This window comes from Cetorhinus maximus, chromosome 9 (assembly GCF_964194155.1).
Source record: "Cetorhinus maximus chromosome 9, sCetMax3.hap1.1, whole genome shotgun sequence".
NCBI lineage: Eukaryota > Metazoa > Chordata > Chondrichthyes > Lamniformes > Cetorhinidae > Cetorhinus > Cetorhinus maximus.
In genome coordinates this window covers 87235749-87255673 of record NC_135887.1, presented here as the reverse complement: position 1 = coordinate 87255673, position 19925 = coordinate 87235749, and the positions used below count along the sequence as shown (strand labels likewise).

At 45.1% G+C, this 19925-nt stretch overlaps 1 protein-coding gene across 1 annotated transcript in view; it reads right to left on the bottom strand.

Moving 5' to 3' along the window:
* Positions 1-19925, bottom strand: part of LOC144684799 (uncharacterized) — a 97828-nt gene that overhangs the window by 24902 nt on the left and 53001 nt on the right. The window contains exons 14-16 of the mRNA XM_078549033.1: positions 19333-19456; positions 10716-10795; positions 5739-5815 (exon numbers count right to left, since the gene is read on the bottom strand). Of these exons, the coding sequence (XP_078405159.1) occupies positions 5739-5815; positions 10716-10795; positions 19333-19456 (281 nt within the window). The remainder of the gene's footprint in view (positions 1-5738; positions 5816-10715; positions 10796-19332; positions 19457-19925) is intronic.

Below are 19925 nucleotides of genomic sequence, written 5' to 3'. Positions count from 1 at the left end.
TCATAACAGCTTGTTGATTTCCAACAAGTTTGGTAGGAACTTGCCTACTTGATTGACCATCCCAAGGAGTCATTGTAATTCTGCAATGTTTTTAGGCTGTGGGAACTCTCTAATGACCTTGGTTTCCCCAATTCCCAAAGCTTGGACAATATGTCCTAAGAATTTTATCATAGGCCTTGCAAAGTCACATTTGTCATTTAATGTCAAACCTGCTTCTTGTAGGACTTTGAGGACTGTTCTTACACAATGGTCATGTTCTCCCTTTAATGAACCATGTACGATAATGTTGTCCATATGCCATATTGCTCCTTCTTTGTCTTCCAGGGTCAGAGACATTGTTCCTTGGAATATCTCAGGTGCAGAAGCAATTTAAAAAAAATTAATTCTCGGGATGTGGGCTTCGCAGGCTGGGCCAGCATTTATTGCCCATCCCTAGTTGCCCTTCAGAAGGTGGTGGTAAGCTGCCTTCTTGAACTGCTGCAGTCCATGCAGTGTAGGTACACCCACAGTGCTGTTAGGAAGGGAGTTCCAGGATTTTGACCCAGCGACAGTGAAGGAACGGTGAGATATTTCTAAGTCAGGATGGTGTGTGGCTTGGAGGGGAACTTCCAGGTGGTGAAGTTCCCATCTATCTGCTGCCCTTGTCCTTCTAGATGGTAGTGGTCGTGGGTTTGGAAGGTGATGTCTAAGGAGCCTTGGTGAATTCTTGCAGTGCATCTTGTAGATGGTACACACTGCTGCTACTGTGCATCGATGGCGGAGAGAATGAATGTTTCTGGATGTGGTGCCAATCAAGTGGGCTGCTTTGTCCTGGATGGTGTCAAGCTTCTTGAGTGTTGTGGGAGCTGCACTCATCCAGGCAAGTGGGGAGTATTCCATCACACTCCTGACTTGTACCTTGTAGATGGTGGACAGGCTTTGGGGAGTCAGGAGGTGAGTTAATCGTCACATTATTCTTAGCCTCTGACCTGCTCTTGTAGCCACAGTATTTATATGGCTAGTCCAGTTCAGTTTCTGGTCAATGGTAACCCCCAATGTTGATTGTGGGGGATTCAGTGATGGTAATGCCATTGAACATCAAGGGGTGATGATTGGATTCTCTCTTGTTGGAGATGGTCATTGCCTGACACTTGTGTGGCGTGAATGTTACTTTCCACTTGTCAGCCCAAGCCTGGATATTGTCCAGGTCTTGCTGCTTTGGATATGGACTGCTTCAGCATCTGAAGAGTTGCAAATGGTGAACATTATGCAATCATCAGCAAACATCCCCACTTCTGACCTTATGATGGAAGGAAGGTCATTGAGGAAGCAGCTGAAGATGGTTGGGCCTAGGACACTACCCTGAGGAACTCCTGCAGTGACATCCTGGAGCTGAGAGGACTGACCTCCAACAACCACAACCATTTTCCTTTCTGTTTGGTATTACTCCAACCAGCGGAGAGTTTCCCCCCGATTCCCATTGACTCCAATTTTGCTAGGGTTCCTTGATGCCATACTCGGTCAAATGCAGCCTTGATATCAATGGCAGTCACTCTCACCTCACCTCAGGAATTCAGCTCTTTGGTCCATGTTTGAACCAAGGCTGTAATGAGGTCAGGAGCTGAGTGGCCCGGGCGGAACCCAAACATGGCATCAGTGAGCAGGCTATTGCTCAGCAAGTGCCACTTGATAGCACTGTTGATGACCCCTTCCATTACTTTACTGATGATCGAGAGTAATTGGGGCAGTAATTGTCTGGGTTGGATTTGTCCTGCTTTTGTGTACAGGACACACCCGAGCAATTTTCCACATAGCTGGGCAGATGCCAGTGTTGTAGCTGTACTGGAACAGCTTGGCTAGTGGTGCGGCAAGTTCTGGAGCACAAATCTTCAGTTCTATTGCTGGAACATTGTCAGAGCCCATAACCTTTGCAGTATCCAGTATCTTCAGCCATTTCTTGATATCATGTCATAAATGATCAGCTGTCTTTTTTTACTATCAGGCAGTTTGATGTTCATTGTTGATCATGCACAACTTAGTATTATCAGAAAGCAAAGCATGATTTTCTTTAATAAATTAAAAAAATAAAGTTCAGGATTAAGATCATCAGGTTTTAAGTTGCAGCCCAAATGGAACATCTGTGATGCTGGGGACCTCCGGAGGAGGCCGAGATGGACCATCCACTCTGCCCTGAGGGTTATGTGATATGCTGCTTTCAGCTTTCCTGAGCTTGAAAATAGGGATGGAAATTCATTCCCCAATGCCTCACTGGACTGCTCATCGGCAATTTCATCAACCTTGTAAATGAGCCTCAGTTGCAAGCATGCTTTTCTGCTCAGTAAGGATGACTCCTGGTCCTTTATCACATATAGGGATTCCACAATTTCTTTATCCTTGTATCTTAATCTTGTCAAGTGTTGACCTATTACTTTTAAAGGTGTCCCTCCTGGACCTTGCAACTGGATGGAGGATGGCTGTAATGTAATATTTTTAAGCCATTTTACTTCATCAGATAATACTGGAATACATGCCCCAGTACCTAGCTTGAATTCTGTGCGGTGACCATCAATTTCTAATTTAATGCTTCAATAGTTATTTTCTGTTTTGTTAACTTCTCCTAAGGCGGCTATTTGTTCTTTTTGTGGCTCTTCCACTTCTTGGATTTTACTTGGTTTCATTGTTCTCTCTTTCTTTCTATGAGCTATTTGTTTAATTCTTTCATGAGATGTGGCTGGCCAGCATTTTTATTGCCCATTCCTAATTGCTCTTGAGAAGAAGGTGGTGAGCCACCTTCTTGAACTGCCTCAGTCAATGTGGTATAGGTACACCCACAGTGCTGTTAGGGAGGGAGGAAGTTCCAGGATTTTGACCCAACCACAGTGAAGGAACAGCGATATTTTTCCAAGTTAAGATGGTATGTGGCTTGAAGGGGAAATTGCAGATGGCGGTGTTCCCATGCATCTGCTGCCCTTGTTCTTCTAGGTGGTAGAGATCATGGGTTTGAAAGGGACTGTGAAAGGAGTCTTGGTGAGTTTCTGAAGTCCATCTTGTAGGTGGTACACCCAGTTGCCACTGTGCATCAGTGGTGGATGTTTAATGTGGTGGAAAGGGTGCCAATCAAGCAGGCTGAATTGCCCTGGATGGTGTCGAGCTTCTTGATTGTTGGAGATGCACTCATTCAGGCAAGTGAAGAGTATTCCATCACGTTCCTGATTTGTGCCTTGTAGATGGTGAGTCAGGAGGTGAGTTACTCGCCACACAATTCCCTGCTTTTGTAGCCACAGTATTTATACAGCTGGTCCAGTTTAGTTTCTGGTCAATGCTAACCTCCAGGATGTTGATAGTGGGGAATTCAACAATGGTAATGCCATTGAATATCAAGGGGAGAAGGTTGGATTCTCTCAAGTTGGAAATGGTCATTGCCTGGCACTTCTGTGGTGCAAATGTTATTGTTGGAACTTTGGATCTGCAGACTATTTTAAAATGCTCCAACTTCCCACAGTTGTGGCATTCAGCTATCCCTGCTGGGCATTCTTCCCGCTTGTGTAGGGTTTTCCCATCACACCAAGAGCATCTCAAGATGGCAGTTGGTACACTTTTTCCCAATTTCACGGGCTTTTGCTTCACTGTGTTTTCTCTTTTCTGTCTGGCATATTAAATGGCTTCATTTATTTTTCTCCAAGGGACATCACTTTCCCCATGAACAACCAACCTGTTTAGCTTCCTAAGCTGAATCTGTCACACTATTTGCCCTGCCTTTAAGTTAAATCTTACCTCATTTGCAAAAGATAAGATAGGGTTTGATCCAAGATCCCAACCACTATATAATCGCATATTAATTCATCTCTGAGGATCCTATTGTCACAATTCCCTACAAGTCTGTACAGGTCATTTATAAATGAATCCATGGACTCACCTGGTTTTTGCCTCTTATAAATTTCACTTGCTCAATTATCAAATATTTTTGAATGTTGAAGTATGAATTGAATACCTGGAAGACTTCCTCATATGAGCTCAAAGCCTCATCAATACCCTGTTTTGCAATAATGTCATCTGCTATGGCCCCTGCTGCATAGAGTAAAGTTCTGACCTGATCCTTCTGGTCCTTGTTACGCAAATCTGAAGCTGTTCTGTATCTGGAGAATCTCTTCCTCTAATTGTCACAGTGTTGAGCCTGTTGCTAGCCTTCAGCACTTCGGAATGGTTCAAGGAGTGGCAATGTTGAGCTTACCCTAAGCTCTGGATCTATTGCTGCTCCAGATGTTTGGCTTTTTGACTGTGGTCTGTCCTCACTGCTGATAGGACTCTGGGTCTGTGTGGCTGCTTGCATCTGCAGCACTCACGATGCTCCGTTCTCAGTTGAGTCTTCAATCTTTTTTCCTGTATTCCAAGCATTCAGGGGTATCTCAGGTGTGCAGTCTTCCCTTGGAGTTTTTCTGGGCCTTTCCAGTCTGTCTGTTGCCACCATGTTTAAGGTGGTGCATATAAACAATCGACAGAAACCATCAGCTGCCACCATGTTTCATCTCGGGTTGGGATCTGAATGGGGTTTTTTTAGGGTTTGCCTGTTACCCTAAGAATGCTGCCATGGACCGTTATTCGAAAAAAAAAACATTCTTGTATATTTGCAGATAGATATACATCTCAGCACACTACACAAGCTGCTTCCCAGCAGATCGCAGTCTCTTAGTTGTGACATTGCATCATAGTTACATCAGAGTTATATCAGTATCAGATGTTCCTGATGTTAACCCTTTTACTCTACAAGTGTATAAAAGAAAAATGCAACTTGATCTTCCTCCAAATAAGGACCTTAAAACAAAAAAAAATCACACCAAACACACAGCAATGCGGTTAACTCTTAACTACCTTCTGAAATGGCCTCGCAAGCCACCCAGGCAAGTGAATCCTCTATGACAAAGTATAATATTACTCCCGGTGATGGTGCTGAACTGTTGACCCTCTGATTGGGCCGGAAGCTCTTGGGGTGGGCCGCCATCCTTACAAGAACAATGGTCCCGGTGGCCATCATTTAATAGGGTACCACAGGCCAAATGCAGCCATGGGTTCCGCCGCTCACCCCTACCTCCTCACCCCACTTCCAGCCCTGCTGCCACTGAAAAATCCCAGCCAGACTGTTGATTTAATGCCCCTCCCTCAATATTTCACCAGGGTTACTTTAGGTTATGAATTTACGCCCTGGTATAGGACTCAAACATACAATCTTCTGATCTAGGTACAATAGTACCAACTATTGAAACAGATTGTCAGATCATGAAGAATAATCTGAGGCAGCAATCACTTGGGAAGTACGGCAGAGTCGAAAAGATGTAGGTTAATGGCCTTGTGATGTCGTGAGTCCCAAGTCTAAATATTTTCAAATACGTTGAAGTACTTTGACAGCTACCCCAACTAAGTCCAGATACTTCATCCAGATTAGATATACAACCTAGGATCTTTGCAGCCTTTATGACTCCATCTCATATTGGACAGAAAACGATCAAACGTAGCCTTTGGGCAACTCAACTTTTGGCTGTTTTACAAAGAAAACATTATTGCCCCAAATCCAGATTTTATGATATTACAGACCATAGTAAAGAGCAGAATGCCACTCAAAGAGACCACAAGTGTCAGTCATTGATGTGTAACAATATTAATGTAGAACTCTTTCATAATTCTCAAAGTGATAGCTCTCAAACATGGAAATACAACCATAAATATGCACAAACACAAGCATATCTTTATACACCCCTACTTACCTGACATGGAGCTCTGCTGGAGAAGACTGTCTGCCGCAGGTGATCTGAGCAACTCCAGAAGGTCACACATCTCCTTCCTGAAATTTCACAGCAAAGTAGCAATGAGATTCTGAGTTCAACCAAATTTTGTGCAGTTTGTATACTTCTCATTTGTGTTGGCCAGTACCTTTAGAACATATGCTGCTACTTTCTTTGTGTGCTATTTCCATCAACTGACTGGGCACAAAATCATGAAAATATCACACGAGAAGGGGATTCCAATGTATTGTCAGGGTTATGCTGTTCCTCATTCTTGTCATTTCAGAGCTATAAGAGCCAGCTCAGAATTTGCCAGATGGTTTTTTTTATTCATTCAAGGAATGTGGGCATTCCTGGCTAGACCAGCATTTATTGCCCATCCCTAATTGCCATTGAGAGGTGCTGGTGAGCTGCCTTCTTGAACCACTGCAGTCCCTGTGGTGTAGGTACACCCACAGTGCTTTTAGGGAGGGAGTTCCAGGATTTTGACCCAGCGACAGTGAAGGAACAGCGATATGTTTCCAAGTTTGGTTGGTGAGTGGGTTTGAGGGGAACTTCCAGGTATTCCCATCTATCTGCTGCCTCTGTCCTACGAGAGGTAGTGGTCATGGGTTTGGAAGGTGCTGTCGAAGAAGCCTTGGTGAGTTCTTGCAGTGTATCTTGTAGATGGTACACATTGCTGCCACTGTGCGTCGGTGATGGAGGGAGTGTGTTTGTGGAAAGGGTGCCAATCAAGCGGGCTGCTTTGCCCTGGATGGTGTCAAGCCTTTTGAGTGTAGTTGGAGCTGCACTCATCCTGGCAAAGGGAGCATATTCCATCACACTCCTGACTTGTGCCCTGTAGATTGTGGACAAGCTTTGGGGAGTCAGGAGATGAGTTACTTGCCGCAGGATTCCTAGCCTATGACTGCTCTTGTATCCAGTACTTATGTGGCCAGTCCAGTTCAGTTTCTGGTCAATGGTAACCCCTAGGACGTTGATGACGGGGGACTCAGCAAAGGTAATGCCATTGAATGTCAAGGGGCGACGGATAGATTCTCTCTTGTTGTAGATGGTCATTGCCTACCACTTGTCCAGGTCTTGCTGCATTTGGACATGGACTGCTTCAGTATCTGAGGAGTTTGAATGATGCTAAACATTGTACAATCATTAGCAAACATTCCCATTTCTGACCTTATGATGGAAGGAAGGTCATTGATGAAGCAGCTGAGGATGGTTGGGCCTAGGACACTACCCTGAGGAACTCCTGCAGTGATGTCCTGGAACTAAGATGACTGACCTACAACAACCACAACCATCTATCTTTGTGGGAGGTATGACTCCAACCAGCGGAGAGATTTCCCCGAATACTCATTGACTCTAGTTATGTTAGGGCTCCTTGATGCCATACTCGGTCAAATGCAGCCTTGATGTCAAGGGCAGTCACTCTCACCTCACCTCGCCTCTGGAGTTCAGCTCTTTTGTTCATGTTTGAACCAAGGCTGTAATGAGGTCAGGAGCTGAGTGGCCCTTGTGGAACCCAATCTGAGTGTCAGTGAGCAGGTCATTGCTAAACAAGTGCCGCTTGATAGCACTGTTGATGACCCCTTCCATCTCTTTACTGCCGATTGAGAGTAGACTGGTGAGGTGGTAACTGGCTGGGTTGGATTTGTCCTGCTTTTTGATTTCAGGACAAACCTGGGCAATTTTCCACATTGCTGGATAGATGCCAGTGTTGTAGCTGTACCAGATCAGCTTGGCTATGGGTGCGGCAAGTTCTGGAGCACAAGTCTTCTGTACTATTGCTGGAATATTGTCAGGGTCCATAGCCTTTGCAGTATCCAGTGCCTTTAGAGATTTCTTGATATCACGTGGAGTGGATCGAATTGGCTGAAGACTGGCATCTGTGATGCTGAGGACCTCTGGAGGAGGCCAAGATGAATCATCCACTCTGCATTTCCGGCTGAAGATTGTTGGGAATGCTTCAGCCTTGTCTTTTGCACCGATGTTAGGCTCCCTCATCATTGAGGGTGGGGATATTTGTGGAGTCTCCTCCTCCAGCGAGTTGTTTAATTGTCCACCACCATTCACGGTTGGATGTGGCAGGACTGCAGAGCTTAGATTTTATCCCTTGGTTGCTGCTTACGCAGTTTGACATGCAAGTAGTCCTGTGTTGTAGCTTCACAGGTTGACACCTCATTTTTAGGTATGCCTGGTGCTGCTCGTGGCATGCCCTTCTGCACTCTTCATTGAACCAGGGTTGATCCCCTGGCTTGGTGGTAATGGTAGTGTGGGGGATATGATGGGCCATGAGGTTACAGATTGTGGTTGAGTACAATTCTGCTGCTGCTGATGGCCCACAGCACCTCATGGATGCCCAGTCTTGAGTTGCTAGATCTGTTCAAAATCTATCCCATTTAGCATCATGGTAGTGGCACACAACACAATGGAGGGTATCCTCAATGTGAAGACGGGACTTGGTCTCCACAAGGACTGTGCGGTGGTCACTACTACTGATGCTGTCATGGACAGATGTATCTGCAGCAGGCAGCTTGGTGAGGATAAGGTCACATATGTTTTTTCCCTTTTGTTGGTTTCTTCACCACCTGCCACAGACCCAGTCTAGCAGCTACGTCCTTTAGGACTCAACCAGCTCAGTCAGTAGAGGTGCTACAAAGCCACACTTGGTGATGGACATTGAAGTAGTCCAACTAGAGTACATTCTTCACCCTTGCCACCCTCAGTGCTTCCTCCAAGTGGTATTCAACATGGAGGAGCACTGATTCATCAGCGTGGGGTGGGGGGGGGGGGGGGGGGGGGGGGGGGGCGTCTGTGGTAATCAGCAGGGAGCTTCCTTGTCCATGATTGACCTGATGCCATGAGACTCATTGGGGTCTGGAGTTGATGTTGAGGACTCCTCGGGTAACTCCCTCCTCACTGTATACTACTGTGCCGCCACCTCTACTGGGTCTCTCCTGCTGGTGGGACTGGACATACCCAGGGATGGTAATGGTGGTGTCTGGGACATTGTCTATAAGGTATAATTCCATGAGTATAACTATGTCAAGCTGTTGCTTGACTGGTCTGTGAGACAACTCTCCCAATTTTGGCACAAGCCCCCAGATGTTAGTCAGGAGGACTTTGCAGGGTCAACAGGGCTGAGTTTGCCGTTATAATTTCCGGTGCCTAGGTAGATGCCAGGTGGTGCATCCAGTTTCATTCCTTTGAGACTTTTTAGTGGTTTGATACAACTGATTGGCTTGCTAGGCCATTTCAGAGGGCGTTTAAGAGTCAACCACATTGCTGTGGGTCTGGAGTCACATGTAGGCCAGATCAGGTAAGGATGGCAGATTTCCTTCCCTAAAGGACATTAGTAAACCAGATGGGTTTTTACCACAATCGACAATGGTTTCATGGTCAACATTAGACTTTTAATTCCTGATTTTTATTGAAATTTCATCTGCCATGGTAGGGTTCGAACCAGTATCCCTGGAGCATTATGCTGGGAGTCTGGATTACTGGTCCAGCGACAATACCACTACGCCACTGGGTATGGGAGTGGCCTCTGAGTAGTCCATCCTTGGGGGTCTGGTGAAGAAGGTGGATTCCATCCAGATACCCTAACTTTCAAAGCCTATTTTAGAGTGGGCACTCCTAGCAGCTGAAGGAAATGCTCCTTTCAAGTACACATTCAAATGTCATCATGCATGGACAATTTGCATCAAGGTCACCTATAATAGAGTTTATGCATAACTGGGAACATATTGTAAGATGGAACTTCAGTCTGGGATATAGGACCATCTGGCAAATTCTGAGCTGGTTCTCAAAGCTCTGAAATGACAAGAATGAGGAGCAACATAATCTTGACAATACACTGGAACCCCCTTCTCCTCATGTGACATTTTCATTCCCAAACTCCCTAGTTAAATTGCTTAGACTGTCAGGGTTGCTGAATTTGTGTCACTTGCGCGAAATATCATGATGTTGTGTCTGCATGTATCTCTTCTGGAAATTGGGGAAAGACTATTTCAACTCATTTTACTTACACCACTCTTTCAGAAACAAAGCCACGGGTGAAAATGCACTTTCAAAGGGTACAAACTCTTCATTTACTTGACCCATGAGGGAGGCTAGGAATCGTACGAGGAATAACTCACCTCCTGACTCCCCAAAGCCTGTCCACCATCTACAAGGTACAAGTCAGGAGTATGATGGAATACTCTCCACTTGCCTGGATGAGTGCAGCCCCCACAATACTCAAGAAGCTTGACACCATCCAGGACAAGGCAGCCTGCTTGATTGGCACCATATCCACAAACATTCACTCCTTCCACCATCGACGCACAATAGCAGCAGTGTGTACCATCTACAAGCTGCACTGCAGAATTTCACAAAGGCTCCTTCAACAGCACCTTCAAAACCCACGACCACTACCATCTAGAAGGACAAGGGCGGCAGATAGATGGGAACACCATCACATGGAAGTTCCCCTCCAAGTCACTCACCATCCTGACTTAGAAATATATTGCCGTTCTTTCACTGTCGCTGGGTCAAAATCCTGGAACTCCCTCCCTAACAGCACTGTGGGTGTACCTACACCACATGGACTGCAGCATTTCAAGAAGGCAGCTCACCACCACCTTCACAAGGGCAATTAGGGATGGACAATGTATGCTGGCATAGCCAGTAATGCCCACATTCCCTGAATGAACGAAAAAAAAAAAAATCCCGGAGGTCAATGGCCTCACTCAGCCACAGAATAGACACCTCCATTTCTGTGCTGAGCTGAATTCGATCCTGGATTTCACTAGAGAAAATAATTTTAAACTTATTATCCCACTCAACCTTCATGTCTAATTATCTTAGTTCTAGCACACATAGCTAAAAGCTAAGATGGCAAATCTGGCATTAAACATCTGCCTTCTCCTTCACTGATGTGAGAGGTATGATCCTCTATTGTAGTTAGCCACAATTACTCACTCGTGCAGTTCCTGTAGCTGGGCGAGCTGGAGATTGTGCTCTTTTATCAATAGCTGCACTTCTTCCTCAGAAACCAAATTCTGAAAAAAAGGAGGAAAATATAATAGATTAACTTCATCGCGTTGAGTGTTAGACTAAAATGTTGGTTCAAGTCTAGCCCTGACTGATGAGTTGATGTGTTTGAGTTTGACTATGAAGAGTCTTTCCAGTACTAACATACCTTATGTACATGAGAAGGAAAGAAAATAATGGACACGTGGGAGTGAGTGGCAGGTTGGAATCTAATTGAGGGTTCAGCTGATTTTGATATTGACAATAATATACAGTAAGACACTTCGTTTTGGCAGACTGTTCAACTGTGGAGTGCATCAGAGTCAAGCCCTATTCAGTTCTCATCGAACATTTGTAGATAAGCACGTCACCTGAGATGACTGGATAATGATCGGCAGTAGGAATCTCTGGTTACTTTTATGTCACTTTTTAATCTTCTCTTTCTGTCCAGCTGTGCATTGCACTTACTGATTTTTCTATAGCAGAGGATGCCCAGGACATTGCAGAAGTGCAGCATTCTCTTAGCTCAGGTCTCTTGAGGCAATTCTCGAGCTCAACTCAACTAGTTTCCTTAAGGTCTATCCCTGTGGAAGAATCATGCACAAAGAATTACAGTGGAAGTTAGTGTTTTAAATTCAGAATAGCCACAAGCCTGAAATGTCTCCAGATGATTTTCTATTCCCATCTTCGGGGAAATGTTTAGCCTTTCCTCCTGACCACGTCTGATATTAGGATCTTGCTATGTGAGATGCATAAATGCAAGAGATGCTCACTGTTATTTATAGTAGGTTCCATGCATTTTAAAGCTAGTTAATTTTTAAAATGAAGAAACTGAGGCCAAAGGCCAAGAATGAGAATGTCAAACACAAAGGTTCATTTTGTTTGTTATTACTTCTTCCCTCCTTTCTCTTGGAGGCACTTGTTTCTTGTTGGTTTAGTTCCATGGATGCTGGCTACCACATTACCATCAAAATAACCGAGTGAGTGACAACACACTGTTCAACTGGCAAGGGCATCACAGCTGAACAAGATCCTGTCCTCACCCGATACATACATGCACTTTTAATCCAGAAGCACTAGAAGTAATCAGGGGCTGAATTCTACCTAGTTCCCTGAAGAAGCTATGGCCCATTTACTATTGCCTCAGACAAGATCAGCAAACTCAGCTGAAACCAGAGATCAAAGCTGGAATAATCCTAGTCTAATGGCTCATTAATAAACCAATATGCAGTGCATATGACAAAAAAACTCCAGGAAATCTCTATTTATATTTTTATAAAGAATTTTCATTGTCATAGCATTGTTTATGTCCTCAGGATAGCCCAAAAATCTTCACAATCAATTAAATACTTCTAAAATATAGCCACTGTAAATTTCAGGATGTACAGTGAAATGTACACTGTAGGCAAATGTCTCAGTCAATCTGAACACAGCTACTTCCCACAAACAGCAATGAGATAAATGACAAGATAATCTATTGTTTTTAATGGTGTTATTTGAGAGGTAAATACTGGCCAGGACACTAGGAGAATTTTCTTGGGCCAGGATTTTCAGGCCTCACTGTGGCGGGACCTGCCACAGGAGATGCGGCAGGCCATGCAAAAGTCCATTGAATTTTGGCATAACCAAGAGATCCCAATGGTGGGCGGGGCTGGAAAATCCCAGCCTTGCACTTGTTCAGCGTGTCAAGGATCTATTAAGTCCACCTGAGAGGGCAGAAAGGACTACAGTTTTATGAATCATCAGAAAGACAGCACCTCCAAGAATGCAGCATTCCCTAAGAACAATGCTAAGTGTCCTCCTGGATCATGTTCTCTGGGGCTTGAACCTGCAACCTTCTGTTTCAGAGGCAAGAGCCCGAATGACAAGGCTGACACCTTGGCCTCAGGTGTAACCCTGTACACAATTTGTGGGAGCTGGATTGAGAGGGAAGTCCCTATGCACTCTTGTGGGGCCCGGGCAACTTTTACTCTCCTGCCTCATTTAATTATCCTGACACTATCACCCGATGCCTGCAGGAGTAAAATATCAAACAGCTACTGAACACCAAGAGGTAACAAAGGATATGGTCCCTAGAAAGGTAAATTCTTGACAATTGTAGTTGGCGGTGGGGTGTGGGGGAGCTTGGGGCAGAGATGTAGGATCAGGAGGATCCTCTTCTGACCCTGTTCCTGAACGATTCGTACATTTCAATTAAAATAGCATCAGAGTCCAAATTACATCATCAGATCGAGACATTTAAGTATTTGTGAGGCCTCCTTTGCCTGCAACAGGTGGTCTTGATGCCAAGAGTTAAAATGGAGGTGAGTGGGTAGTATTTAGTTGCCATTTTAACATACTGCCTACACTGTTTCCCGCTGGGTAAAAATTGGGGTTTTAAAAATTTTATTTCAAATGATCTTTCGTAACTAGTTTTACCTGTAGCATCCAAGACGAGCTCCTCTAGACTCCAAGCCTCAGTGGACTGGTCCTTCCACATTTCTTCCTCCATCTCCTCCAAGTGGAGGCTGATGCATAGGGCCAGCACGGTTCTAGCTGGTGAGCGTGAAGATTTAGGAGTAAAAAGTTGAATTTCTACATTATTCATGTGTTTCTGTTCCATCCGTAGATCCTGAGAGGAAGTCAAGGTAGGGGAATCAGCCTCTCAACCAGGGTACAACTGCATTCTACTTCATTTATTTACTCCATTTAAGTTCCGCTCATCAAGTTGAAGGGTATCAGTGGAATATTGTTCTACTTTAGCCCTGAAGCACCAATACAAAGCAGCAAAAAACTTTATTTACATTTTCCCAAGAGGTTATTCTAGGTCAAGTCCAGCACAGGTTAAATGCAGAATGAAGCTCCCTTTAAACTGTTCCTTCAATCGTTCTCAGTTCAGCACTGGCTAGCAGCAGTATAAAGAACCCTTAGCGCTGTTCAGTGAAGCGCCAGATCAGATAAATTTTGGGTTAGAAGCAAAGAGAAGCTTCTACTAAGCTGCTCCTTTAAGCATGTCGAGGCCAGTTACAACACTGTTTACGTGCTCCTTCTACACTGCCATAGTAGCATTTCTTAAGCTCACCCCATTGTATTAATGTAATATTTAAGACATCCACCATCATTGAGTGAGACTGCCAATCCTATTATTCATAATTTAATCTTATGGTCCCACAACTACCCATAACTAGGTTGAAATTCCTTCAACTCATTTCAATCACAAGTACTGCAGCCTAAAAGCCCAAGCATGTAAGGCTACATTTAAATACAAACTTAAAAGAATTGTATTTTAATTATGCTGCCCAGAATGTTCCAGGTTTTATCTTCAGTCTTTGCTGAGTTACCTAATCTCAGCCAGGTAGCAATATGGTTGCTACAGTTGCCTTCAACACCCTTTGGTTAATGAACATATGAAATAGGAGAAGTAGGCCATATGGCCCTTCAAGCCTGCTCCACCACTCAATAAGATCATGGCTGATCTGTTGTGTCAAATTCCACATTCCCATCTACCTCTGATAACCTTTGATTCCCTTGCCTAACAAGAATCTATCTATATCTGCCTTAAAATTATTCAATGACTCTGCCTCCACCACCTTCTGAGGCAGAGAATTCCAAAGTCGCACAACCCTCTGAGAGAACATATTTCTCCTCATCTCTGTCCTAAGAGGGTGACCCCTAATAGTTATGGACTCACCCACAAGAGGAAAAATCCTTTCGGCATCCACCTTGTCAAGGCTATTCAGGATCTTGTATATTTCAATCAAATCACCCTCGCTCTTCTAAACTCCAGTGGAAACAAGCTCAGTCTGTCCATCCTTTCCTCATAAGACAACCCACTCATTCCAGGTATCAATCTAGTAAACCTCCTGTGAACAGCCTCCAATGCATTTACATCCTTCCTTAAATAAAGAGACCAAAACTGCACACACTATTCGAGGTGCGGTCACACCAATGCCCTGAATAACTGAAGCATACCATCCTTACTTTTATGTTCAATCCCTCTCATAATAAACGATAACATTCCATTAGCCTTCTTAATTACTTGCTGTACCTGCATACTAACTTTGTGTGACTCATGTACTAGAACGCCTAGATCCCTCCGCACCTCAGAATCATGTAGCCGTTCTCCATTTAAATAATATTCTGCTTTTTTGTCCTTCCTGCCAGAGTGAACAACTTCACATTTTCCCACATTAAACTCCATTTGCCAGATCTTTGCCCACTCACTCAACCTATCTATATCCATCTGCAACCTCATGTCCTCTTCATAACATACTTTCCTACCTATCTTTGTGTCATCTGCAAATTCAGCTACCACGTCTTCACTCCCCTCATCTAAGTCATTGATGTAAATAGTGAAAAGTTGAGGCCCCAGTACAGACCCCTGTGGGACTCCACTTGTCACATCCTGCCAATCCCAAAAAAACCCATTTATGCATACTCTCTGCTTTCTGCCAGCCAGCCAATCTTCTATCCATGCTAATATGTTGCCCACTACACCATGTGCTTTTATTTTCTGTAATAATCTTTGATGTGGCACCTTATCAAATGCCTTCTGGAAATCCAAGTACAGTATGTCTACAGGTTCCCCTTTATCTACTGCACATGTTATTCCTTCAAAAAACTCCAATAAATTGATTAAACATGATTTCCCTTTCACAAAACCATGCTGACTCTTCCCTATTGCCTTGAGTTCTTCTAAGTGCCCAGCTATAACCTCCTTAATGATCGATTCTAATAACTTCCCCATGACAGACGTCAAGCTAACTGGCCTATATGAAACTCACAGGCTGCTGCCAGGGAGCTCTCAAGGCCACATATGTGAAGTCGATGGCACCCTGCACTTGTGGGAAACCTGCAATCGCAGCGAATCCCACAGCTTTGTCAGCCAGGCTTGCTTCATCCTTGCAAAACTGCACATAATGGTGAGCTTTACTGAAAAGGACATCTGTGATTTCCCTTTTGCATTTGTGTGTTGCCGATTGTGAGATTCCACAAAGGTCCCCAGTGGAGCCCTAGAAGAATCTGTTGGCAAAAAAGTTCAGTGCAGCGGTAACCTTCAGAGAAACAGGCATTGGATGCTCTCCAAGTCCGTGCGGTGTGAGTTCCTCACAGGGAATGTGACAAATGTGAGCTACCACATCCCTAGACAAGTGAAGGCATCTGTGGCGCTGTCTTTCACTCAACTCCATGTATGAGCTCCATCTTCTGTAGGCCCTTGGTCTACAGAACATCTTTGCGGATTTAGCCCCTCCTTGGCAGAATCTGGAACTTCCTGGCTTCACTAGCTCTTGATCCTCGGGGCGATGGTCTTCCCGGAGCTGTGCTAAATGGCGACAGGCCCTTCTTCTCCTCATTCTAATCATAGCTATCAACAAGGCACCGTTGCCTGCAGCCTACATTCTCCACTCCTCCTTGTATCTGTGAACGTATATAATTGAGCAATCAATGTAATTCCCCTTGAATGGTCTCCTTCCATATACAAGGCAGGAATCCAGTCTCTAGCCCTTAACTTGCACTCAGTCTATATGTGGCATACCAATGCCACCCCTTGCAGGATGACATCATCATGGTGGACGACAGGTGGTTAAGTATCCCGCTCAGACGTGGCTGCACATTTACAACGAGGGTCTGATGAGGGTCAAAAGACCCATGTCCTATAATTTACAGTCAGGCTTCTGGTGGTTGTCTTCCAGTGGCCTTGATAATAACTATCCATAACCCAATCATTGTACTTAGGTCATGACTGCAAGCATGGTGCATTGAATGCAATGATCAGTGCACTGGGAACACTGAGGCTTGTAGGATTTATGCTGCTTTTGTGCAGCAGCCATAGCCCTTGATTGTTTGACCCTACATCCATTCTCACATGCCTCTATAAGGATCTGATGCCACTTAAGACCATATGCACCGCAGCACCTAAACTTGATGAATTCTCGCCTAAATGTGCAACATTAATAAAGGAGCCAAACTCGCTCATTGGACCCTAAAATCCAGCACTCAGCTGAAGCAAGCTCTCCATGGTTCAAGCAGGAAATTGATAGGGTGCCCCTTTAATTGGTCAAAAATTGTTTGGCTGATCTCCTCCCACACATCCAGAGACCCCTCCCTGACCAATCTTTTCTAGCTTGTTTTTCAAACTGCATCATTCCTAAGTGAATGCAAAAATTGTGCTGTTGACTTTTGTGAAAAGACCAGCTTCCAACCTCCTCCAATCGGCAACAAGTTCCTCCCATCCCCGCCTCCTAATTCCCATTCCTCCTGAAGCTATCCAGCCTCCCCACTTTGATCACATCATCATTCATGTGGATATTCCTGTTCTCCCCTCCAAACCCCTTAACGTTGATGTCCCCATGTTGTTTGTCGACCTGACCCCTCCACTTCTCGAGGCCATTTGCACCTTGCTTTTCGGGACTGCACCCCCACCAGCAATGAGACCATCCAATACCCACCCCCATGACTTTTCAGCTACCGACTTACAGGATCCAAATTCCTCCCCTGTGCCCTCTGCCTCACAACACCATGGGCTGAATTTTGCCCTTGACGGGCGGGCGGGCGGGCCCAACCGACTCGGCAGCAGGCAGGCAGCTGATCGCCGCCACTGAAACGGGCCCTGCCGCCATTTTAAGTGGGCGGGCCAATTAAGACCCGCTCAGTGCGATGCCCGATGGGAAGTGCTATGCGCTTCCTGTGCGGGCAGGGGGATTCCCCAAATGCGAGAGTGCGCTCTTTCGCGCATGTGTGTGAAAGAGCGCACATCTCCCTGAGGCTAAGTGGTACCTCAGGGAGATTGCTGAAAGGTTTTCAAAGTTTAAAAATAGAAAAATAAAAAAATCATTAACACGTCCCCCTCGTGTGACAATGTCACACGAGATGGGACATGTTAATAAAGTGCACAAAATCTTTATTAAACTTTTTTTAAAACCGACATGAAACCTCATTCCGCCGGTGGATGAGGTTTCATGTTTTTTCAGAAGCCTGCCAGGGCTCCTGGCCTGCCCACTAGCCTTAAGGTTGGACAGGCAGGTCCTTTAATTGTTTTAATTATCCTGTCAATGGCCTCAATTGGCCATTGACAGGTCGGCGGGTGGACAGTTGATTGTGCTGTGCCCCCGCCTTCCTGAAGATTTAAATGGGGCGGGATGACGTTCCCCCCGACATCACCCCGCGTCATTTTCGAGTCAGCGAGCGGGCCAAGCCCCCTTCTCGCCAACGGAAAAATTCAGCCCCATGACTCAAACCCCCAGGACCAAATTCCTTAGGTGACTGACCATGCCATACTGTGCATGACTGTCACTGCCCAGAGAGGCCTTGCCCTGCTCAAGACCAGGGCTAAGTCATGCGAGCCATGCAGAGCCCTGTACAGCCTGAGGACAGTCTCTTCAATATGCCCCGACAGAGTGGCCTCAGCCTCAGGACAGTCTCTGACTCTTCCTTGGACAATCTATAACTCTTGCCCCTGGACAGTTTTTCACTCCTCCACTCTGTTCCTTGATCACCCCTAGTCCTGTTTCTGTCTGTTTCCTTCCTCTCACGTTTCTCCCCCAATCATGCCAGTCTATGCCCTTCCTTCGTGTTCCCCCACCTCCCAAGTCCTGCCTCTGTCTCCCCCACCCCTCTCATATTCCAGCCCCCCCAATCCTGCCTCTGTCTTCCCCTCTCCTCTCATATTTTCCCCCAGTCCTGCCTCTGTCCTCCTCCATCCCCTCTTGTGTTTCCACCCCCTCAAGTCCTGCCTCTGTCTCCCACCTCCCCTCTTGCATTTCCCCAACTCCTCCCTCCACGCTGGTCTTGCCTCCTGTGCCCAGCCAGTGTTACAGGCACCCGATATTTTGCGGTCTTAAAGGAAGGCAAAAGCAGCGTCTACTGACCACCAAGTCATGGATGAAGTGAAGCTTGCCAGGTGCATGCCACTTAAATACAGTCGTAAAACAGACCGTTCCAATTATTTGCTGGCAGGGCACTCAGTTTGGAGGGGGAATGTAATTCTGGCGAGATGCCTTTTAATGAACATTCATGAGATGCAAATGAATGCAAATGTGGTTCCCAACATAGATCAGCAGGAAACTCGATCTGCCTTTAACCCGCCATCAAAATTGGGAGAACAAAATTCCAAACTAATTTTCCGCCAGCAAGAAACTGACTTTTTCAATTTAGTGCCTCCGCCTACCATGCCAATGGTGGGAGCAGAAAATTCTGCCCTTTATCAGTTGATCACTATTTCTAGGGCTAGATTGAGAGGGAATGCTCCACACTCTAGATCCCTTTGTGCAATGCACCTCCTCTCATCCAAAGGGGTGCCAGACACAAGTTGTGAGAGCCCTGCTGATGTAACACTAAGTGATTGACGCATGTAGGTTTGGTCTCTGGTACGCCCTTGATCTGAGCTGTGCCATAAAGTGGCTGGGGGCACAGTGGAAAGAGAAAGAAAATCAGAGGAATTTACATTCCTTGGACAGTTCCCAGCTCAATAAGCCAACATTCTTGGCAGCAAAGGCGTCATGGCCGGGTAGAATGAGGTAGCCAAATATTCACAGGAAAAATGATACTAAAAATAATTAATAGGAAAACAGCAGTGTGTCATTGCTACCTGTGGCAATCTGAACTCCCCTTTGGCAATCACTCCTTCCTGATTACGGTAAAGCAACACCTCCAGCACAGAGGAATCCTCCTTTCCTCCTGACATCAGCAATTCAAACTTTGCTCCTTGGGTGCTGAGATACAAATAAAAAACACGAACACAACGTGACACACCAGACAGAAAACAATATTTTTATATCCCTGAAATTTCAGTGTCATCAGATAGCATAATTTCCTTTATGATTTTCCAGTTTATTTTTCCCTTGTATGTCCACAGACCAAGGAAAGGATTTTTTTCTAAATCGAGAAATTAAAGTGAGAAGGCCTAAATGCAGAATGTCACAAAGGTTGAAGACAAGAGGAAAAGAAGTAGCATTAGGTGGTAGATTGTAAGAAGACCAGCAGACAGAGAGGTAACAAGTTCCAGAGTTACAGTAGAATAGGACACTTTGATCTTCGTTTTTAACATTGCAAAATAAAATAACTGTTATATGTTACAGTGGTTCCACCTGATTGCTGAGTTGTACTAAACTGAACCTGAAGATGCCCCTCTTGTAATGAGACCCAATCTTTGATAATTTTCTGGTTTCTTGGTATACTTGA